The sequence below is a fragment of the Astyanax mexicanus genome, chromosome 5 (genome assembly GCF_023375975.1).
Source record: "Astyanax mexicanus isolate ESR-SI-001 chromosome 5, AstMex3_surface, whole genome shotgun sequence".
Lineage (NCBI taxonomy): Eukaryota > Metazoa > Chordata > Actinopteri > Characiformes > Acestrorhamphidae > Astyanax > Astyanax mexicanus.
Window position 1 is genome coordinate 22,466,617 of NC_064412.1, and position 24,872 is coordinate 22,491,488.

Consider the following 24,872-nt stretch of genomic DNA (forward strand, 5'->3'; position numbering starts at 1 on the left):
TGACCATTCCCTCTCTCGCTCCCTCGCCCAGTGTGAGTTTCTCCCTTTTCCTCTTAGAAAGCTGCTAAAAGTGACTTTTCCACCTCCCCCCAGACTCACTGCCTCCTTCTTCTCCTCCTTCTGAAAGGTGTGGGTGGATGTGTGCGTGTGTGCACCTGCGGAAGCTGAGGTTGGATGGTTTGGACGTGTGTGTGTGTGTGCGTGTGTGTGTATGTGTGTGTGTGTTATGCGAGCTCCTTCTTTGACTGGTCCGCACAGCTCACCCCACTGGGATAAGGTACAGCCCCTTGGCCGGCGCGTGGAGGACCCGCCTCGGGGTGTGTGTCCTGTCTGCCTTGCCCCATACTTACACTCACACACTGTCAGTCCCAAAAACTGCAGTGCTGCTTTTAATTAATCAAGTGCTCAAAGAAAACCATTCATACTCCCTTTTTTCCCTCTCGCTGAAAGCAGGGCGGTTTTTAAAAAAGCCCACTGATGGAAGAATCACTTATGAAGTCATAGCGTTTCTTCTGAAGGGAACAGACATTTTTTGGCCATTTTTAAAATCAAATTATTTTTGTTTATCAGTATCATCGGTATCTGTAAAGCATTCAGTGTTGTAGAGATTAGTTTATATTTGGCCTAATCCGAATATTTTAATCCAGAAGGCGCAATGTTTAGGTGGCAGTTTTGTACAGCACTAAAATATATGCTTTTTATTAATTTTACCTTCACCATTTATCTACAGTGCTTTACCAAGTAGATATTTTTTAATGTATCTTCAAAAAAAAAAATGCAGAAATATACATAGAAAATATTGTATATGACTACAGGCTGGACTATATGTCCAAAATCTATTTAATAATATAATTATTAATTTCAGTCAAAACTATATAATCAAAATAAAAGCCACAGAAAAACTACCAGTGCATGTCTGTACCTTCAACTTCTAAACAATGCATTGTAATAAACTTGAGGCAGTGACAGATGCTGTAAAAATGTATTTTGGCATATTAGAAAGTGTTTAAAATTCATATCATATCGTCCAGCTCTACTACAGGCCCACGTCTTTCACTCAGATATAATTCTTGATGTTTTACAGGTCTCTTCATTATTTTCAAATCATTCACAAATCCGTTTATCATTCTCAGCACATCTTCCTACAATGATTTGAAATGTAGTAGCTTTATATAACTTCATATTTTATTTATTCATTCCAAACTCAAGGCCGCACCACTCCTCCACCATTCTAAGCAATATTTAAAAAAAATATTTCATATCTTTTCACAGGACATTAAAATAGGCAGGTTTTAGCAGCCTTGTATACAATAGATAGATTTATATAGATCATTATGCTTCCAGTGTCAAGTTCTATCCTGTCTTTCTGTCATGATCTTCTATGTGAAGATGAGGCAGATTCTTTTTTCTGTTGGTAAATGAGGCTGGCTCTAAAAAATGGGACGTTAGAGAGTTTGCAGGCAGGGATGAATCATCTCCTAGCTTGGCTGAGCATTGCGTGTTCCTGTCTGGTTTTATTTTAGTGACCCTCGGTGCTCGGGATGCTCTGATCGGGCCTGGCCGAGTCCTTACATTCCGATCAGCTCTCCCAGGGCCAGAGGAGCCTGGAGGCTTCCAGCAAGCTCACCTTTACTCACATAGCAACTCTCTGCTGGCCTGGATGTATACATCCTCACACAGGATTTACACAAATCTGTGTATGTGTGTGTCTCATTGTTTGTGTTCATGCAGGCGAATAAAACAAGCGACCAAACTGACAGTACACATTTTATGATGGGCTGAAGGGACATTTTAACCTGATTGGCCCAAGAAATTCTTCAAACCAATCATAGAGAGCTGGACCAATTTTCAGCAGTGTGGTGCTAATAATGGAAGAGAGGCTCGTAGCTGCTGTTTCTTCTTTTTCTGTTTTATATGTTGCATTTTTGCACATTTACCTGGATAATGTGAATAAAAATTGAGCATGGAAGAAAGCAGCAGATATTGTTGGTGTATCTGGTGGATTAATCGCTTGCTAGATTAGCCAGCATGCTAATCGGCCACAACACAAGCAGCCTCAAACACACAAATAAGGCAAAATTCTGGGCAACATATGCAACTTGTTGCCTGCTCAGTGTGAACGCAGGGTTAGTCAGGGGTCACATTTAGTTTTAAAATTAAAGCACCATTTTTAGTTCTTTCAATATTTCAAGGTCGTTTGGAATGTTTGGAATTTATTAATTGATTTATTGCTACATTATTTCTGTAATACCCTTCCAGTTAGATATAGAACCATTTTCTTGGTTCTATATTTTCTAAATGTATCTCAAACACCAACAGCAGATATTTAGACTCTAGGTCCAAATGTTTGTGGACAGCCCTGCTATTAAATGTTGTTATCTATTTAGGTAACACCTATTTTTGACATCTTTTTTTTTCCTTTGTAGTGAAGTATTGCCAGTAGAATAAGACATAATATATACATAAACCTTTGAACTGTGTTTTTTGGAATGATAGTGCTCCATGCATTATTTTTGGAAGGAGTTAGTATAGTGCGGTAATGATGATCCATATTGGTGCATCTTAACAGTCTCGATTCTTGAGATGTTGTTTAGCTTTCTTAATTTATGTAGAATCAGCAACAGTTTCATTCCTCATGTTCTTCTTTTACTTAATCATTCCTTGCAATCATCTTTTACATTTGCAACAGTGAATCTAGACTTTTGACCAGCAGTTTCGTACTTTTCACACATAGAGTAGGTCACCACTTGCTCTCAGGTTTTTTTTTCAGATGTCTTCTTTAAGGCAGTATTGAGTTTCATATGGATCCACAGTCTGTATTCTGCACTATGCGATGTTTTCAGTGGAGTTGAAGTTCCTCAGTGGAAATGGAGAAATGGTTGGAGTGTATCTTTGGTTTCACTTTAAAGGCCGCTGCAGCAGCTCTCTCTCCGCTCATAAAGAACACCCGTCCATTGAGGATGTGGGGGTGTGGTGCTGTGTGTGTCGGGCACTCTTTCGCAGGCTTTAGACTGGGTCAGGAGAAGTTTAGTTTGGCTTGGCGTTGGGACTGGGCCGAACACTGCAGCCTCTGTAAATTCTGTAGGAGTTGAAGCTTTTTCCCCCCTTTCCCCTCCCTCAGCCAGTAACTCTTCCTTGCCAGCTGCACCTGGCCGGGAATTTGCCGGATTGCCAAGCCACTACAAACACACACCTCAACCTAGCCTGGCACACGTACCGTAACACAGACACATACACATACAGACACACTCTTAACCTCAAGCATCATAAGCCAAAAGCTTTTTATCTTTATAGAAAAGCCCAGTCAGAGAGTTACACCCCTGCAGAATATACACCACCTCTGGCTCAGGATAATTACACTGGAATTGCTCTCCATCAGGCAATATATCGCAGCTTTGCATGTCGTTAGCCCTGTTCTGTGGCTGCCTCATTTAGCCGCACACTGAATTGATTGCCCTGGGCCTGGAAGGTTTAGAAGCTTAATGTCAGCGGAGGAGGAGGTGATGGCTATAGAGGAGTAATAAGCCCTGGAGAGGGGACAGTAAAGGCATCGCACACAAAGCCCCATACACACTAACGTTTCCATACACACAGGCCACGTTTGGTGGATTGATTGGACCGTGATGAACGGCCGTGTTAAGCATCGACTGACTGAGCTGACCGGCTCCTGCATTCGCCATGCGGGAAAGCGACAGCGTCAACATTAGCTTTCCGGACGCTGTTGCATCAGCTGTTAAAGTGTGTTTGGGTGAAAACAGACCAAACGCTATGCCAGTCACGTAGCCGCTCAAACCTCCTTGTTTACTACAAATTACAAACACATACATGACAACAGACAACATAAACCTAGTGCGGGTGGAGAATGTGTGTGTGTGTGTTTAGCTAGTTGGTGTTTAGCAGCATGCCCGGGAATGCTATTAATCATTAATAGTAAAGTGCTTGTGGTCATGTGTTCGTTGGGTTTCGCACATTTTGAAAACAAAAAAAGTTTCTTATATTATGTGAGAGCTAAATATTAAAACTAATAATAACACGCTTTTATGTGGCCTATTATAACAACTAAGCCTTGTATCTGCAAAGATGCAATGTTACAGGAGAACTTTCGATTCAAATTTATGTAAAAAGAGATTATTCCAAGTATATTTGGAGCACTTATGTTGGTCCATTCATCATTACATGTTAGTACAATATAAAGAGTAACGTCTAAATTCAAATTATACCAAAATGAGACCTAAAAATACCTGTTTTACCTTTTTTTTTTTTTTTTTTTTTTTTTTACTTTGCTAAACTAATAGACCTCAAATCTATAGGTCAGCTTTCATAACCTTGTTAATCTGTCCAGGGTTCCTCAGAAGTCAAGCAGAGATATATATATATATATGGCTCAAATTTAGATTCCCCACACAGCAGTAACACGTGACTGCAGGCTAGTTCTCTGTGTGTGTATGTCTCTCCCTCTCTCTGTTAATTAATTAACTACAGCCTGCTGTTCGCTTAATTGAGACATCAAGTAAGTTCTGCTTCTTTAGGGAGATCCGAGCTCGGTGGATAAACTCACAGCATCGCCCTGCTGTACTATAAGGCTTTGATAAGAAACAGAGAGGACATGACATTGCTGACGACCATATTAATTTGAATCAGTGTCAGACAATGCTTATATTTTTACCCTATAGATTCATATATACATATGCATGTATTATAAAACTTGTTTTCTTCTGTTTTCTCTGTGTTTACAGCTCTTCCTCCCAAGCCGGCCAAACCCATGACTCCTGTGAACAGCAACGGCGTGAAGGAGGCCGCGAGCAGCTCGTTACAGGACGCAGAGTGGTACTGGGGAGACATATCAAGGTAAGGTAGCACTTTCTGTCATTATTTGCCATTTATTTGTTTATATATGTTTAATTTTGTAATATTCGTGCTTGAATGAGTTAGCAATGGCAGCAGCTAGCAGGGACATGTCTTCTACAGAGCACACACTTCTGCATGCTTTAATGCACAATTACACTGTTTTATGTTCAGTTCAATTTCTAATATGAAATTCACCACCTAAGAAGTTATGTAAGAAATTAGGCTCTAAAACCTGCAGAAAAACAACATTTTTATAGAGTATCTCTTATAGAGTGGAAATTTCAGCACACAGCTAGTTACTCACAGCCCTCATTGCAGCCTGCATCAGGTGATGAGTTTATGGAGTCATGAGATCCGCTGTGGGTGAGATACGGATTAAAGGCTCCCCAGGTTTCAGTGGCGCATACTGTCTTTCTCTCTGCATGAAGAAGAAACGATTCCATTCTGTCTCCCTCCCCCCCACATATAACTCCTCCACCACCCCTCCTGATCGGCCCTGCCAGGCCAATCTCTCTGTCAGCACACTGCTGTGTCATGCTCTCTCTTCTTCATGCCCTCAGCTGTAACTCACAATGCAGTGCTCAACCACAGCACTGTGAATACATATTCTGATAAATTTTCACCAATTTTATTTATTTTTTTTTTTAGTTTTGCACTGGAGCTACTACTACAGGGTGTGCCATATCATACAATTTGAAAGGAATAAGAGTGTAGTCATATCGCCAAGAATATTGTTCTCTCAAAGAAATACCCTTAAATATTATAATAATATTATTATTATTTTAGGACCCTATCACCCACCCATAAGCTACCAAGAAATGAAAGCTTTTTATGACCGCTAATGAGCCTTAAGCAAACAGCACATCTAAACCATCACACCCTTACCTCAGCACCTCAAACCACAGGTTGCTAAGAAGTATTCTTATATAGACTAACAGGCTTCTTCATGTGGTTTTCCAAGCTGTATGACTCTCTGCTACCTGTATATAAAAGTCAAATAGATAAAAGCAGTAGTTACAGCCATTCTAAAGTTGAAACTTGGGAGTATTGCTTTAACAGAGACTCACGGCTCTTGGATAGAATACTGGATTTTCTTTTCTTTTTTCTTTTTTTTTGATGAGCCAGTAAAACTTATTTTATCCCTCTCTTCCGTCCCGTCCCCCCACCCTACTCCTCCTACTCCTCCTAGAGGCATGGCTGCTTGGCAGCTGCTGTAGATTAAAGCTGAAGGCTAAGAGGGAGCAGGGAGGATAGAATCTGAGAGAAAAGAAAAGAAGAGAGGGGGGAGAAAGAAAAAGAGGTGCGTTTTTAGCCAGATAGGATAGGGATAGAATAGCCTAAATCTCCAAAATGTCAAGCAGCCCGGCCCATTTCCAAGCAAGCTCCATAAAACTCTCAGGTTTTAGCAGATTAGTGTGCTGCTTAGTGACCGACTTTATCCGCGTTTGATGTCGACCGTGTAGAAATGTGGCTAAGGTGCTCTAAGAAGCAGGCAGACATCTGAGACCACTGCGGATCCACAACCCCCCCCCCTCCCTCCTTCAGCACCTGCAGTGGTGAGGGACTCAGGCCCTCGGTGCAGCTCTTCGCCCCTTTAAGTTTGACCTGAAATTCTAGCTATTCTTGGAAACGTTGAGCTGGTTTCTGAGGTAACATCAATAGCAACTGGCTAGCTTTGGCCTGAACTGTCAGCGTTAGCACTGCTTATGAGTTATTTGAATTCTGTTTATTTGAATTTATTTGAGCTAGTTCTGTGCATATATGGAGTATGCCTGTTTTCCTGCCCCAGATCTTTCTAGTTAGAATGCTTTTTGGAGCTTCTGCTGTATTAAAGTGACAATTCATTGGCGTTTTGGATTTGAGGATTTGGAGATTTAGTGACCTCTTTGGTGAGAAAGTGTAATTGCACTTTTAATGCAGATTTATTGCAGATTAATGTACAAAAATTGCTGTGTGAAATGTAGAAAGCAATTACATCCAACACACCTCCTACGAGACTACTCTTTTTTATTGTTTGTTGACACTGATACCACTGATTTAACTATTTTGTCCCCTCCCAATATTGCTGCTTTCAATTTAAAAGACAGAAACTCATAGGGACTGCTGCTTTAAGAAATAAAGAAAGTTTTGTATATATATCTGTCTTTTCTCTTTTAGAATCTTCTCATCCAGCTCCTTCTTTCATAGTCTGTTCTGTCTGTGTTTTGGCCCAGGGTTGTGCTTCATGCTCTGATTGCTCAAATTATTTGACGCTTGCCCTGTTCACAATACATTACCCTCTAAAATAGGCCAACCCCCAGTCTAGCTCTGTCTCATGCACCACAGCCTATAAAAAAAGTTCTGGCGTATCAGTGCCAGTGCCAGAGCCTGTGCTCCAGACTGCCTAAATGTGGCTCTGGGAGACTGTGGGCTTTAAAGTTTCCTTTGCGCTGCTGCTGATGAGGTGGAAGCAATGTTGTGTCATAGTGTCTTTACCTCAGCTGCCCAGAGCAGGCTAAATATACAGTACACCCCTCCTGAGAACACAAGGATGTGAGGTCAGCAGAGTTCTGGCGTCACCCGACAGTGCTGGACAAGGCTGCCAATCAGGGCCCAGACAGTGAAGGTGTGAGATGGGTAGGGTGGAGACCTTTCTGACTGAATAGACAAGAAAAGAGCAAGACCAGGGTGAACTTAGTCATTGAATTTGAGTTTGCTGCCTGATGTACAACTGATTTTCACAGAAGGTTTTTTGTAGTTCTTGTGGTTATTTTTCTTTAAGAAATGATGGGTTAGTGCATCATGTTTAAAATTTTACATTTTGAGACAGTGTAAAAAATAACTGCCAGATGGAACTAAAAAGTTCTTGCGTGAGAGCTACGATATACAAAAGTGATCTGGAGGAACTGATTACACAGTAGTAGAGCTAGTAGTATCTAGAATAGATAAAAAGGTTTGCATAGTTTGATGAGAGGTTTAAATTTTTTATCTGTTTCCTGATTTTTATTTATTTAAAGGAACAATCAGTAGTAAATGCAAGCGAGAAAGTGAAATTTCTGAACACTGGATAGAGTTTTCTGCGCCACCTTTTCCTCCCCAAATGCGAAGCTCTCACATGTTGCTAGATTGATGCACAGTGGCATCAACGATGAGTCTTACTCAGTAGTTAATCATTGAGTCTATAAGTTTCAGTGTCCCAAATGCCTGTGTCTATTACTCTAGTTAGTGGTGGTGATAAATTATAAATTATCCAGCTATGGTTAGCACCCTTCATGAAGCTCAGCGATTACCTGTTCAGCAGAAATGTAGCCAGCACGCCCGTTTCCATGGCTGAAGCACACTGTTTGCATGCTTCTGTCTATACTTGGAAACCCTGATTATGGAAATGATACTGGGGGATTGGCGATGGGCAGATTCAGAGGCTACATCCCACATAGATTACTGTGTACTGTGTACCACACAGTACAAATAATAAAATACTGGCTAAAGCTCTGCTGACAAGAGCTGGCAGTGCTTAAACTCAGCATGTTTCCTTAATATCTGATCATGTAATGAGTTACTAGAGAAAATATCATCCTTAGTGGTCCTTTAATTAAATCTAGCTACTCATAGGATACAGATTCTTTTAATATCCCCCAAACTACTGCCGTTTTCACTTTTTTATTTTATTTAAGTCACTCTTAATAAGAGTGTTTGCTGAATAAAAGCAATGTGTCCAATTGATTCATTTGAACAGTCTGTTGATGCAATCAGTTCAAACGAAGCACCTCTTTCAATTCAGCGTTAATGCATCTTCATACACTGGTGTCCTTAAGTGCACCAGACTGTCTGCATAAGCTGCAAAAAAAAAAAAAAAGCAAAAAAGAGAGTTGGAGACAGGGTTAAGGAAGGTAAACCGTTCCGAAATGTCTCACTTGCTCCCAGACGGCAGCAGCAGACCGCATGGTCACAGACGGGTGCCTCTGCCCTGCACCAGACCAAAGACACACACATAAAAGTCTGTCTGACTGGGCAAACAGCAGCCAGCTATCAGGATTTCATGTCAGTTTAGTTTTTTTTTTTTTTTTTTTTTAACCTGTAATTGCTAATTTGTCAGTGCAACTTTTGACATACCATATGTGCCTAACTCAACTGTGTATCTCTCTTTTTCTTTCTCTTGCATTTCCCTCTCTTCCCTCCTTTTTCCCATGTAGGGAAGAGGTGAACGACAAACTACGAGACATGCCAGACGGGACCTTCCTAGTACGGGATGCCTCAACAAAGATGCAGGGAGACTACACACTAACGCTAAGGTAAGAACTGCTAACTACTTAGTCAGTCCTAATCTGTATGTATATATATATATATATATATATACATGTATATGTATATATATATATATATATAAAATACATAAGTTTGTAATACAATTTTTTTCATTTGTCTTTTAGGAAAGGCGGAAACAATAAGCTAATAAAGATCTACCACCGTGATGGCAAGTACGGTTTCTCGGACCCGCTCACCTTCAGTTCAGTGGTGGAGCTCATCAGTCACTACAGACATGAGTCTCTGGCTCAGTATAACACAAAACTGGACGTCAAGCTCATGTACCCCATCTCCCGTTACCAGCAGGTACACACACACACACACACTGCTGCTTCTGTCACTCACTCACTTCCTGTCCTCTCCTTGCAGCTACCCTCCCTTTGTCTCTTTTTGCCCCCCTTCTTGCCCGTGGCCTCGCTCTAGTCTCGAGTCTCTTTGCCCAATGTGTACACCGCTGCTCGTTGCGAGGGAAAGTGCAGAGGCAGCAGGACGTTCAGGGCATGAAATATTACTGTGCTTATTTGTCACTGCAGTGCACTCTGTAAATAATTGCACACATCCACAATGTCGAAAGGCCATCCAGACATTTATTCGTTTTTTTTTCCCCCTTCTTTTTTTTTTTCCTCCGTGTCCTCCCAGTGTTTGTCTGAGGCATTCAGGTGCTCATTATTTAGGGGGTGTCCCACAAAAAAAAAATCCATTCTCGAGAGGGCCTCTAGGATTCCGAGATTTTTATTAATGATTCCTAGAAGGAACAAAACAAACTAGAGGCACACACTGTAAGCAAAATTTACAGTATGTTGCAGCAAGTCATGAATTTTATTTATTGTTTCCCTCAGCTTGAACCCCCAGCACATTCTTCAGCACTTACACACATATCACTAACAGTTTCCTGTTCTCCTTCACAGGATCAGCTGGTAAAAGAAGACAACATTGACGCTGTGGGGAAGAAACTCCAGGAATATCACAATCAATATCAGGAGAAGAGCAAAGAGTATGACAGACTATACGAGGAGTACACAAAGACATCGCAGGTAAATTAGTAAATCATTGTTACATAAAACATGTTCTGGCTGGATTATTACAACCTTATTACAACCAAGGCTGGTTCTTCTCAAATTTCATTAAGCTTATGTGTAATAGCTTATGCATTCTTCGTGGAGGAACATGGCACATGCCTGAAGCATCATCCCAAATGTCTTATTTCTTAGAAATACCCATTACTACTACTTTTGTGCTCATGTCAAAGTTTCAGAGAAGAGAAGAGTTCTCTCCCTCTTACAGTCTCCTTCCACATTATCTATGCTGATGGCTGGTTTCAAGCTGGCATATAGCTCAGACGTTACTAGCTATCAGCTATGCAAAATCTTTTTTGTCTTAAATCATCTGATTCATTCATTTAAGCACATACAGAAACATCTGCAAACAGGAAAGTCATCTGAACTTGAACATAATCTGCGATCAATGCTGAAAAGCCCTTTTGACCAGCTAACTAGCGCATCAATGGGGAGGGCTATATTTGCAGAGGTGCGAGTATTGACCTGCATTGATTTTTCTTTGCCTTCGATTGCAGGAGATTCAAATGAAGCGCACCGCAATAGAAGCCTTCAATGAGACCATCAAGATATTCGAAGAGCAGTGTCACACGCAGGAGCGCTACAGCAAGGAGTATATCGAGCGCTTCCGCAGAGAAGGCAACGACAAAGAGATCGAAAGGTAGGCTCGAGCTGAAATAATCAGTCTTACTGGTCCGAGCCGCAGTGCAGGTCACCTTTTATCTCGTCAGATGTCTGAAGCAACCTCGGCTAGACCCTGCCATGTACTTAAGCACTTCATTTTCTCCTCAGGATAATGATGAACTACGCCAAACTCAAGTCACGGCTGGGCGAGATCCACGAAAGCAAAATCCGCCTGGAGCAGGACCTGAAGACGCAAGCGCTGGACAACAGGGAGACGGACAAAAAGATGAACAGCTTAAAGCCAGATCTCATCCAGCTGAGGAAAATCAGAGACCAGTATCTTGTGTAAGCAGACACTGCTTTTTTACGCGTAGTTGAGGACGAGCTGTGCTCGCAAGTTATTCCCTCTTCAATAATATCTGTCTTCCTTCTTTGCAGTTGGCTCAACCACAAAGGTGTACGTCAGAAACGAATAAACGACTGGCTCGGCATCAAAAACGAGAACACAGATGAGTAAGTTCATCAAGAGACGATTTGTTTCCAATTTCCTCTCCCATGTTGTTTTTTTTTTCACATTTTTCTTAAGTAACGACCCTCGAGTCAGTATTGGAGCTGGCAGCGAAGCCGGGACATACTTGGACTGTGTGTACTGTCAGTGTTCCTAGAATTTAACCGCTCTGTTCTCTTCCTCTTTTTCTTTGGGTGCAGAGCTTACTTTGTGAGTGAAGAGGACGAGAACCTGCCGCACTACGATGAGACGAGCTGGTTTGTTGGGGACCTAAACCGGACACAGTCTGAGGATCTGCTTTTAGGAAAGCCTGATGGCGCCTTCCTCATCCGAGAGAGCAGCAAGAAGGGCTGTTATGCCTGCTCTGTAGTGTAAGTAGCCTTTTGGCTTACTGTAATTAATATATTTACATTGGGCTTCATAAGGCCTCTATTTAGTGGTTACAAGAGTGGGCAGTGCTTAAACTGATTATGTAATGAGTTTCTTAGAGAAAATGTCATCCTTAATAGTCCTTTAATTAAATCTACGACTCATAGGTCTGTTTAATGTGAAATAATGAATATTTTCAAACATTTAAACATTTAGTCTGTTGCCATTAGCAGCTTCTTTTTTCCAATCTATTTGCATACTGGGTGTGTCCCCTAGCTTGTACAGATAAGACCAGTAATACAGACATGAACTGAACAAGCTGAAACACTTAAAGTAAGAGGAAAAGGATGTAAATCAGCTGCCTATAGATAAAAATAAAGCACTCAATAGATTGCAGTGTTTCATTGCACAGCTCAAGGCCCTGCCCTTATGTTGCCTTTTGTTCTTTTAGTGATCCTCTGTTTGAGAATGAGTTGAATATTAAATTCAATTCTCCCCTCTCTCCACAGTGTTGACGGCGAGGTGAAGCACTGTGTGATCTACAGCACGCCTCGTGGCTACGGCTTCGCCGAGCCTTACAATCTGTACAGCACTCTCAAAGACCTTGTTCTGCACTATCACCAGACCTCACTGGTCCAGCACAACGACTCGCTCAACGTGCGGCTGGCATACCCCGTGTACGCACAGATGCCCTCAGGCCCTCGCAGATGAGGCTCCGCCTGCCCAAAACACACCTACCTACACACCAACGGAAAAAAAAACTCACACAACTAACAGAAACAACACGCCGTCACACAAAAAAAAAACGAAACACAAAAAAAACAAACCCAACACAACAACAAACACTTGCTGCAACACACACGTCAGCCACCTTGGAGTTCTATATTTTTACTAGAACAATTTGGAGGGCATTCTTTCTAAAGACTGCTTGATTTGCACAAGGAAGTTTTAAATGTTTGTGAATGTGAAGAAAAAAAAAAAAGAAGGAAGCAGAAGAGGCGAGTTTCAGGTGACCCGCGCTGCTACCTAAACTCCAGCTGGGACTTTTTACACGCTCCATTTGAACCTTTTTTTTTTTTTCCCCTATTGTCATTCAGTTGCGCTTTGTTTTATTGTCTCATCCTACTTTACTAAATGCAAGGCAGGAAAAGATGTATTTGTTTTCTCTCTTTCTCTGACTTTTCTCTCTCCCTTTCTCTCTCTCTCTCTTTGTGTTTGTATGGTTTGAAGAAGCAAAAACTATGTAGCAAACGGACGCCTGACACTTTCCAGAGTGTTTCTCACAGTGACTGCTGCTGAACAAGGGATTGTGGGATGGGATGGGAGGGGGACAGGACATGAATGGGGGTGGGGCGGGGGGGTTCGAGTTGAGAGGGCACAAGTGAAAATGTGTTGTAGTCTTAACAAAAAGCTTGCTTTCATACCGATCCTTAGAGGAGAGCTGTTCACTTTTGTCTTTGCCTTTTTTTTTTTTTCTTTTTTTTTTTTTTGCTGGATCTGCTCTTTGTTTTTGTTTTTTTTCTGTCGTTCTTTTCTTCCGAGCAGTAAAGGTGTCGTTACAGTTCATTGCAGAGACCAAAGTTGGCATAGGGAGGAAGTCCCATTTTGTTCAGTTTCTTTAAAGTATTTCATTTGTTAATTTGTTCCATTGACTTGTTTTAACGAGAGGGAGAGGAAAGCAAATGCTTATGCTAATAAATTATTGCCAACCACACATAAAATAGAGTTTGGGCATTGAAGCACTGTGTTCCTGTGCTGAAGCACTGTGAGTTTCTGCGCTGAAGCAGGCTTGTCTACCAAATCACATGCACGGATATGATTGATAAGAAGCACTTATTTAATATGGGGAAACTACATCTGCACCATTTTATACACCAAATTAAAACAAAAAAAAAGAAAAAAGCACGCAACGCGAGCGTGAAAATTAGAAAGTGAAGTCCTGAAACACTATTTAATGTGTGGTTTTAAACATGGTACAGAATCTATATGCTAATGTCTGATGTATTATTTTATTTTTTATTTTTTTAATTAAATTTTTTGACTTTTTTTTTGTTTTGTTTTGTTTGTTAACCCGAACATTCAGAAATAATCTTTTGAATTGCTCAGTGTACGACAAGCAGAAGCAGTGGTTCAGCTATAAGACAGACGTGCTTTAAACTACGAAACTTGAAGAAAGTGCAATCCATCATTGAATTGATAGACTGATAATATGTTAAGAGGTTTTAGAAGAGGGATTTGCACCAGTGAGCGCTAGCCACGTGCATCAAGGCTCGTTTGAGTTACGTTACCGTTAGAAAAATGCTCATCTTTCTACCAGGTGCTTCTTCTTAATGTCAAGTGATCGCATTCTTTGTCGAAAGGCAGGAAACTGGCAGATTTTCAGCTGTACGGCAACTTGTTTTCATGTTGCACAATAAAAAAACATTTAAAAAATCACTGTCACTGACGATTTTGCAGCGATATGCACAATATTCTGAATTTCTTTTTTAAAAGTTTGGACTGTATCGTGGTGCTCTCAAACATGCACTGTTTGAGGGTCTCTGAAACAGTAGGGTTTTTTTTTTTTCTTTTCCTCCTCCTGCTTATAATCCTCCTAATGCTCCTGTTGTAAGGCCCCTGCTGACAGATGCTTTAACCACAGGCTGATTTACGGCCTTTTAACAAGCACAGGGCAGCTGGTGGGCCTCGACTCGTCCTTTTTGGTAAAACACTTCTCCATTTTTTTTTAATTTTTTTTTTTTATTTTTTTTCTTCATATGACATGTGGCCAGGTGAAAGAGACTTTTACTTAATTAATTCTATGCATTGTGTGCATTGTGGCCGCACAGGTTTTCCTATACACTGTACTCATGTAGTCAGCAGCATGGAGGATTACGTACTCACAGGTACACAGAGGTCTAGTGCACAGGCAAGATTGCAGATTGCTCTTGTCTCTAATATTTCAGGAGTTATTGGTCACTTTCAAGTCAGGAAAGGTCACAGTTCAGTTCAACCTGTTTATTTTTTTTTTGTGATCAGCTTGTTCATCAGCAACCTGGATCAGTATCATCACATCATTATTAGACTTTATGAAGTCAATGGATCCCTGGACCCCTCAGTTCTCTTCTGCTCATATACCATTTTGAGTCCAGGCCCAGATCAAGCCAATGGCGCCCAGAGCTCTTGACAGCAGCCACATGCTCTTGAGTTATAGATGTTAAAGCATTTCTTCCTCTTTTTATTCCCTGCCGCTGCATGCTTGCAGCCTGGCAACTGCCACAGGAGCAACTGAGCTCCTACTGGATCGTTTCTTTGTGGCTCTTGGTGGGGCATAATTAGCTGGGGAAAGAGCAGCGCTGGTGCTTTCCAACACTCAGTAGGAGTCTGGAGACTGGAGGCTGGGCGGATGGTGGGGGAGTAAGGGTCTAGGGGTTTTAGGGTCTTGAGGTCTCTAGAAGTATGATGGTATATCCAACATACTTCACTTATCATCATAATCATATTATTATTATTATTAAAACCCTTTTCAACAAACCAATTTTTTTTTAAATCGTTTTCCCCTCCTCATCTACATAAACAAATAGCAGCAAATCTCCGAACTTCAGAACAGACTGCGTATCGGATCAGATTTCTTTTTGTCCAGCTCCCTTTCTTTCTATCTATCTATCTTTCTTTCTTTCCCTTTCTTTTTTTTTCTTCTACAAAGATCCAGATTGTTCATTTAACCAGGGCCCCTAAGGGGTCCTCTCTCTATTACTTGAACTATAGCATTGCTCACTGTTGAATGTCTTTATATTGCATATATACATATATTAAAGAAGAGGAAATCCCTTTTATGACAGGAGTTGATTGAGTTTGAGATATATGTACACGTTGTTTATACACGTTTATTCAGAGACACAGAATTCAAGTGTTTGTTCGTTCGTTTTTTTTTTTTTTTTTTTTTTTTTTTCCTCTTTAAGGGGATTTATTTACTAGAAATATGACTGTTTATTGGATCCTGCTGTCCAGTATTGCACACATTCATTCTTGAAGAGACTTTTTAACGTACGTACACGTAGCGTACAATGCCGGGCAACAGACGCGCTTTGCGTCGTACAACTCACCCTTAAGTTCGTACTCGACATTTACTGAAGAATCGTTTGGGCTGGGCTGTAAATTTTGTGATTTCTTTGTGATTATTATGATCACTGTTCTCCCAGGCATCGAGACCAAAGATTTGAGTTTGAGTTACTTTCTACTAGCTAGTGTTAGTTTGGAAGGGGAATCTTGAGTATTTCCTGTTTTGTTTTAATCCATTGCCTTGCTTCCGTGCAAACTCCAGTCGACTTTTGCGAGTCGCTTTTGCCGTCGAGTTTTCATTGTGAGATCGCTATTTGTCCAGCGAATTAATGGCAACCTTGACTATTATTTGTCTATAATACTGATGGAAGTCATATTCTCCAACAGTACACATGTTGGCATGAATTCTTTACATTTTTGCCTTTCAAAAACATTCAGTATTTGTTTTTCTGCTCAAATAAAGTTGGACATTTTCACCAACCCTTTTGTGATATTTAAGAAGGTCAGCTTAGTTAATCCAAGCTGGTTTTTTTTCACATGTTAGAAAGTGCTTGAATAGTTTTGTGTGTGCCATCGGTGTGTTTTCTTGTTCTGACTGTTGCAGACACTCCTGGCTCCACCAAAATCTGGCACTCGCCTTTCTATAGTTTTTTTTTTTTTTTTTCCTTTCCAGAACATGGATGTACGTTCAGAGAGGTTTGACCAAGCTGGAGGGGTCAGTTTACTCTCAGAAATTCATTAGAGAGAGAAAAGTACCCCTAGTCATTTGTGGTTTGTCTCAAAAAAAGCTAATGTGCTCATCATTCTCTGCAGGGCAGAAAGCAGTGGGGATCGTAGGTTCGTTCCTTGTTTATGCACTCCACAAAGCATGCAATATTCCATTTCTTGTTTTCTTTTTTTAAAGGTTTCAGGGACAAAAATATAAGCATTGCATTGGGGGTTCGTATGAAAGATATGTTTACCAGAGGAGAGAGAAATGCTTGTGCATTTTGTTTTGTATTGATGTGGGAACGGGAAAAGGGGAACGGGAAACTTACCAGATTTTAAGAAAACAGAAATAAAAAGAAACAGATCTATGGTGCATTACTTCAGAAGCTCAAAGGGTTTGGGCATGAACCAAAACAACCTTCTTCTCCATTCACCTAGAAGAGTCTGAGTTTTCAGTTTCAGGCCGAGTCGATTAGTTTGAAGACCAGGCTTAGAGTTTTTTTTTTTTTTTTCAAGGACTGTTAACTAACAATGTCTGTTTCTCTTGGCCCTTCGTGCAGTTCTGCAAAGTTTTATTTGCAGTCAAGTTTGAATATGTGGTGATTCTCATTGGGAGTCTTTTATGTTCTTACCACTGCTGTCACCTCACGATTACCCAGCACAGCTTAATGGAGTAAAGCTTCTTATTGTTAAAAAAAAAACTAAAAAAATGCAAGAAAAAAAAGAAAAAACAGAAAACAAAAAAACGTATAAAGAAAAAAACTCTCCCTCCCACTTTGACATACGTACAAACCCAGCATGCTTCTTTGGTACTCTTGACTGTTGTTTTGTGTAAAAAAGAAAAAGTTAAAAAAAAAAAGAAAGAAAAACGTTGAAACGAGAACTGTTATTTGTCTGTTTATGGTGTAGTCAGATATAAATTTTGATATAGCTTAAGAAAACACTGCTTTTTTTTCAGCTCAAATAAGTTTGAACCCTGTGTTTCAGTGGACAATGCAAAGTGATATTGTTCTTAAATACTGAGAATGAGGGTCAACGTCAGCAATAGCAAACAAACCTACCGCAGTGTCGGCACAAGTCGCAAGAGTTCACTAGAGTTTCACAACAACGAAAGGCTCAAAGTTACCCCGACGTTTGAGATGTAAGAGATGAATTTAAATACACACTTTTTCCCACAAAGATCAGTCCACCACCAGCAGCAACATGTTTGTTCTTGTACATCTGTAGACTCAGCTTGAGCAATAAGCCACGGACCCCCAGATCTCCACGTCCAATGACAGAAACAGAATAGAAATATATATATATACATACTATATATAATATATAATCATGCACAGTCCTCTCTCTCTGGTCAGCATCTCGTCCATTACCTACACTCGGTGCATATCAGTCGTACGGCAGCATCTCCTATTGTTCCTAAAAAACTGGAGAGCGATCTGTGTGGAGAACTCCTCCTTCTCAGTATTTGAATATCATCCTTGCTACAGGCTTATTGATATTCCTCAGTTATGTTTTCCACCATATTTTCTTGTATCCGTTACAATAGTTTGTATTGGTTGTAGACTCTCCATTTGTTATGAGATGAACTCATGTATATTCTCAATGGAACTCCACCATATTCATTTCTCTTGCAGAATAAAGAAAAAATATTTTGTCCAAGCTCTTCCTTGTTTGTGTGTTGAATGATCTTTTCCCTGGGACGGATTACTGACTTATTAATCTTATTTAAAGACAATTTTATAGTCTTATACTTCTACTTATTCTGATATAATGATAAAAGAGATGGACGATAAGGCCAATTTTTTTATCACAATATACATCTCTAAAAAAAAAATAAGAGACCACTTAAAAATTATGAGTTTCTTTGATTTTACAGAATTGAAAACCTCTGGAATATAATCAAGAGGACAATGGATGATCACGAGCCATCAAACCAAGCTGAACTGCTTGAATATTTGCACCAGGAGTAAAGGCGTAAAGTTATCCAAAAGCAGTGTGTAAGACTAGTGGAGGAGAACATACCAAGATGCATGAAAACTGTGACTAAAAACCAGGGTTATTCCACCAAATATTGATTTCTGAACTCAAAAACTGTTATGAATATGGACTTGTTTTTTTTCCATTATTTAAGGTCTGAAAGTTCTGCATTTTTTTGCTATTTCAGACATTTCTCAATTTCTGCAAATAAATGCTCTAAATGACAATATTTTTAATTTGGATTTTTTTAGAAATGTCTGTAGTTTTTAGAATAAAACAACAATGTTCATTTTGCTTAAACTTATACCTATAAATAACAAAATCAGAGAAATTGATTCAGAAACTGAGGTGGTCTCTTATTTATTTTTTCCAGAGCTGTATTTCTTAAAGTCAGTTAATAAGATATAATTCTGTGACAACAGAATTAATGCCACTGTCTATGGCAATACAGTAAAAATATTATATCACAATATTTACAGACATTTCCAGGATACACACAATATTTACCTAAAGTTTTGACTTTACTTTTGTCTATATAATGTAGAATGTAGATGTACAAATCAGATGATTTTTTTTTAAATATTACTCCAATATGTAAGAATAAAATAAACAAAGGAAAAACAATCTTACACAGTTTATGTGGAATGACCTCTCAAATAATTACGTTTTCTAATATTACAGTTGTTCTTAATAATAAAGTCAGTTTGCAATGATATGATTTAATGAGAGGACCATGATTATTAACCAGGTTTCATCCCATGAAAAAAATATATATTTAAATATATAAATATTAATAAGGTTTATTTAAACATTTATGTAAAGCATTTTTTACAGTCACAGTCATCTTTTTATATATATATATATATATATATATATTTTTTTTTTATGGAACCAAAAGTAGCTCTTAAAGTTATTGCTCAAATATTATTTAGGTGATCTGTATGTCCAGATCAGGGAAATAATCAAATGAAATAAAGTTATTTATTGGACTGCACATCTAGTTTAGCTCAGCGTTACTGTATCTGGAGTTACCTCATGCAGTCTTCTCTATGCAGAATTCACTTTAGAGGGATTTATGAATTATGTAAGAGTTCCCCGTTTCTCACTGACTGACAAATCTTTTTTTCTTCTTCTCTGTCTATAAATCTAGGTCTGTATTAATACTGTCTGGACTGTCACTCTCAGGAGAGAGCAACCTTCAGCACTTTCCTTTCATCTTCTTTCTCTATGAATTCTTTAAAAAGTGGAGCACACTGTGCACATTTTAATTAAATGCGGAGCTTTTTAAAGTGAACACAGTATTTCTGCATACATGATTGGGTAGCACAGATTTGGATGTGGGGCTTCTGCAGTTTCTGTCCAAAAAATAGCAAAAACTCTGAGCTTTAAAAATGAGGACGGGGTTCTACGGTGGCCGAGAAAGCCCAGCGCAGTGCAAATTGAAAAGCGCTGCAAAAGCACAAAACACATCCATCAAAATTACAACACAGGCGCAGCAAATAGAAAAACGCGCTGCAAATACAACCACAACACAACGTAAGTGAGTCACAACACGGAAAACGGAATTTTCCCGGGGGACCTTAAAAGATGCTGTACCAGCTGTATACAAAGGACAATAAGTGGCAAACAAGCTTCTGAAAAGTAAGTTATGTTTATTACCTGTGATTACCACGGTTGTGTGCATATTATTAAAAGTTCTGCTTCACAAAACGCCTTGTTTGCCACTTATTGTCCTTTGTACACATAGTGAAGTCCGAGACGTTACTGAAGACGCAGCTTAGCTGGTACAGTATCTTTTAAGGTCCCCCGGGAAAATTCCGTTTTCCGTGTTGTGACTCACTTCCGTTGTGTTGTGGTTGTATTTTCAGCGCGTTTTTCTAGTTGCAGCGCGTTTTTCTATTTGCTGTGCCTGTGTTGTAATTGTGATGGATGTGTTTTGTGCTTTTGCAGCGCTTTTCAATTTGCACTGCGTTGGGCTTTCTCGGCCACCGTAGGGTTCTTTTGTAACATGACATTTCTTGTGATGTAGCTGATTATTATTATGTTTTTTAAATGGAGTTGAATAGAGTTTGGTACATGGTAGGACTGCAATGATTATCAATAATGTCAATAATTTAGTAACTTAGCAGCACTTTCCATATTTAAAGGGCATTTCTAAGGCATTTAAATCATCATGTTTAGCTATTTATAAGATTTCAACTGATAGCAGGAGCCATAACAACAGCCAGCAGAGATGTGGAGGATATGGCAGAAATAATCGTTGACTAATCGATTAATCAGAGAAATAATTGGCAGATTAATTGACTACTAAAATAATCATTAGTTGTGGCCCTAGTACATCGGAGTAACAATTAAAAGGACCTCAAATACTGTTGTCCTTTTTTAAATGAAAAGCTAGCTACATAAAATAAAGTAAAATACAGCTCTAGCCATATGTTTTCCGCAACATGGAAAACAAGAATGGAACCACTAAATTAACCCTCCTTTTATGTTCATTTGTCAGGAACAGCAGTTATGTTCCTGGGTCAATTTACCTGGTGCATGTTTAATTATCCAAAACATGTCTGAAACCAAAAAAAAAAAAAAAAAAAAAAATCCATATTTAGTGCAATGGTGTTTCTTACTACTAACAGGTAATGCATCAATTAGGATAATTCACTCGTTTTTCAAAAAAAACCTTTTTTTTATGTTTCACTACTTTATAACTTTTAAAAGACCAACATATAAAACAACTTTTTAATAATAGTTTTTGCAGGGGGTGGTTGCAAATATGTGAGATAAACCATTTTCATATAATATGTTGATTACACTAATTAAGGCAAGCAGAGGAAGTTTCATACTAAAAAAACCTTTCAACTATTTTTCCTAGATCTTCAAACTTTAACACAGACCAATTTGACCCCTAACATAATAGGAGGGTTAATGAATAAAAGCAGCATTCAGACATACTGTAAACACAGAATACACACGAAAATACATAAAATTAGAAAATCAAAAAAAAAAAAAAATGAATAGCAGTGCCCAGCACTGTAGCCTGATGCTGATATTCTGACTTCATAACTGAAGAGCAGAGTAATGTACAGACTTCATACACATATCAAATAAAACATATTAAACTTACCATATCTATCCAGTACAGTAACTTCATTCTGATATCAAAAATCAGACATTAATTAAGACATTTAGTAAAGTAATTAATGCCTTGTTTTAAATGTCAGAGCTCTGCGGAGTCTACCAATGAGGCGTTGAGCTACTTTGAGCCTGAATAACAGTGTAAAAAGCAGTTTATCTGCAGAGGAAAAATATGCCCAGAGTCTTCTATTCTAAAGCAGTTTAAAGAAACTGCACAAAATTACAGATCTCAGAAAGTTGCGGGAGAGCGGAAGTGGGCTATTCAACAAAAGTTAGTACTTTTTATCATGTTTTACTACAGCCAAAGTCAATTTTACACTGGAGTTCTCCTCTAATTCTGTTGATAAAACGCCTCGAGCAGATTTTAGTCATATTGTAATATATACCATAAACTTATATAACCGTGGGAATACGCCCTTCACTGTCTCTGGTATAGAGCATTTAGAAGATATGTGTCTAATGTGTGTCTGTTGTTGAATCACAGGGAGACTTTCAGAGTCGTGTTTGTTTTTGTTTTTTCTGTCTGGTCGTTTGGGGCTGAACCTGAGGTACAGGCTAAAGCTAACGCTAAGGTGTAAAGAGTTTCTTAGAGATGGGCTGACCGCACAAATTTCAGCAAATTGCGGGCATTCACGCCGGGGCTGGAGGCTCACCGCAAGCAGTGGAAACCGGGAAAGTTTTCCTGAATTCTCAGTCCGGTCTGTATCCCAGTTATATTGTGTTACAGGTGACAATACTGCTGACTTTCCTGTGGTCCCCTCGCTGTACAGGATATAGGTAAGCTAACGTTAACGTAGCGCCGCCCACCAAGAGCTGGGGCGTGTTTATGCAAATCGCGGTAGCGGAGGAACTCTGGGAACAGCTTTTCCCTAGACTTTTTTTATTTTTATTTTTTACCAAAATTCATGTTTTGAACTAGTAGTGTGGTTCTGTATATGCATGGCATGCATGTTTAGTGTGTCATAGTTGCTGCTTTGCAAATAAGAATGTTTTTTTTTTTAACTTTTTACAACTTTTTACTGTTTACAAAAGAAACTAATATAAAGTTATTTTGTGCTAATATAAAGTGTAATTAAAATTCACAACTATATGTATATTATTTTTTAGACAGGTATTAAAGTGGAGCTTGATTTTTTTCCCTAATAAGCAGTAGAAGCTAAATTACAATTGTTTTATATGTGCAGGGTTTTTTTTTTTTTTCTTTTTTTTTTTTTTTTTTGTATATTTGGAACTATTTGGTATATTTTGGTCTAACTTTGTTTTTTTTTGTTTTTTTTTTTCAATTTCTTGAATGGTGGTCAAGAAATGAATGTGCTCAGTAGTCTATATTGGTGAAATGTGCAAAAAATTGCCAGTCTTTCCATGTCAGCTCAGGGTTCAGTAGAATTTGTTTACATGAAGCTTTGTTCATATTTCAAATTTTAATACTGACCAGCATACAGTATGTTTTCACTTCAGTTTGAGGGATTTGACCAAGATAGATAACCAATACTAAAACTAATCATAACCAAACCCATTGACCAGCTGTAACAACAAAATTTAATTCAACATACACTATGTTGGTGAAGAGGTAACCAGCTTGCAGAAGTCTTACCCACAGCTAAAACAGAGATTCTGATTGGTTTGATTTATTTTAATAAGTGTCTGAATTCAGTTTTAAAATGTTTATATTTTAAAAGCTGTATTAGAACATGTATTGCCTTATTTAACTATTATACTAGTATAACCACAAAAGTGGTTTCCCAATGAAAAGAGAATGTTATAAGGACGCAATGTTTTAGAAAGGTTCCAGGAAATTAAATCTGTAATGTTAGAGGATAATGTTCCAGGAATTTTCTGAAAACGTGACATAATAATAGTTTTCATCACAGCATTATTAGAATGTTTCCAACTAGATGAACACTTACATTTTTGAAACGTTAAAACAAACTTTCCCAAAAGAAAACGAAACAAAAAAAAAACAGAAAAACAGAAGTGATATTGCAGTGACGTTACAAGATCGTTTAAAAATGATAAAGAATAAAGGTTTTAAGAGTGTTATTTGTAACATTCATAAAACGTTCATCTGACAGATGACAGTTCCAACTCATCCTCCAACTACAGTGATGAATGGAGGTCAATCGCTCTAGAGACTGCAGTTCCAGTGCTTCACGCTTCAGGGCTGGGGGGATTGATACCCCTCTGGCCTACACTTGGCTTTGGACATGATGACCTCAGGGTCACGTGCTATTACTATGTGCTATCCAGACCGACCATCTCATTTGATTGGCTGCGTTTTTTTTATTTTTTTACAGAGATTACATTTTAAAACATATTTGAGCAATAAGTTATAATAACCTATACATTTTTATCTTTAAACTTCATTTATCTGAACTCATCAAATTAGGTTTTGTGATGGTGCAGTAGAGGTTATAGTTGTCAGCCTTTCAACCCAGGTAGTTATGTTTTATGTATTGAAGTGGACATTTGGAATGAGTTAAGTGAACTTAAAACTATAGGTAATAGCTCACACCTTTCCCATTGGCTCCTGCAACTATATATTTGCATAGTTGGTGCATTTCTCACTTCCATTTACTCACTATGAGTGCGCCGTTATGACACCCAGACTACCTTCTCTTGTATAATCTGTTATATTTTATTCAAGGATTGATGGGCCAACTTTGGGGTGGATGGTTGTAATAACAAGTTTTTTTGTTGTCTTTGTTTTTGTTGTTTGCTTTTTTTTGTTATAGCAGTTTATAGAGTTTTACATAAGTGTATGGTAACACTTTACTTGGATGGTCCATTTGATGGCCTCTTTAATGCTCAACTGACATTCAACTAGCATTCAACTACATGTCTATTAAATGCAAATGAACTAAAAGGTGAAAGTAAATGATTCTCTATTGAATAAAACCCTACATTTAACTCTAATCCAAACACTTATCTTAATATTTTATGATTAGGTTTAGGGTTAGATTTTAAGTTTGGGTTAAGGTTAAGGCTAGGGTTAGGTGTAGGGTTAGGTTCTATTTTGAATCATTTACATTCAACATAGGGTTAGGTTAAATTTAATGGACATTCAATTCAGTGTTAGTTGAATGTCAGTTGAGCATCAACAAGGCCATAAAATGGACCATCCAAGTAAAGTGTTTCCGAATTATCAAGTTAAACTAACTTACTGAAACAAGTTAATGTGACCTATGTTCAGAAAAAAATCTAACTTTCATTTTTGAGTTGAGTAACCTGATATAAATAGTAAACCCAATTTATTTATACGTAAATCTTTTTGAGTTGAAGCTGCAAATATTTTTTACAGTGTAGAGAAGTCGTGTGTTGCTTGACTC

The 24,872-nt window shown here is 38.7% G+C and overlaps 1 protein-coding gene across 3 annotated transcripts in view; it reads left to right on the forward strand.

Moving 5' to 3' along the window:
• pik3r3b (phosphoinositide-3-kinase, regulatory subunit 3b (gamma)) overlaps window positions 1-18,096 on the forward strand; it is a 338,192-nt gene extending 320,096 nt beyond the window's left edge. For all 3 annotated transcript variants that reach the window (XM_022675844.2, XM_049479897.1, XM_049479898.1), the window contains 9 exons: window positions 4,737-4,848; window positions 9,021-9,119; window positions 9,258-9,438; window positions 10,041-10,166; window positions 10,706-10,848; window positions 10,980-11,156; window positions 11,250-11,324; window positions 11,520-11,690; window positions 12,198-18,096. In XM_022675844.2, coding sequence (XP_022531565.2) covers window positions 4,737-4,848; window positions 9,021-9,119; window positions 9,258-9,438; window positions 10,041-10,166; window positions 10,706-10,848; window positions 10,980-11,156; window positions 11,250-11,324; window positions 11,520-11,690; window positions 12,198-12,399 — 1,286 coding nt within the window. In that variant the 3' untranslated portion in view covers window positions 12,400-18,096. The remainder of the gene's footprint in view (window positions 1-4,736; window positions 4,849-9,020; window positions 9,120-9,257; window positions 9,439-10,040; window positions 10,167-10,705; window positions 10,849-10,979; window positions 11,157-11,249; window positions 11,325-11,519; window positions 11,691-12,197) is intronic.
• Window positions 18,097-24,872: the final 6,776 nt, after the last annotated feature.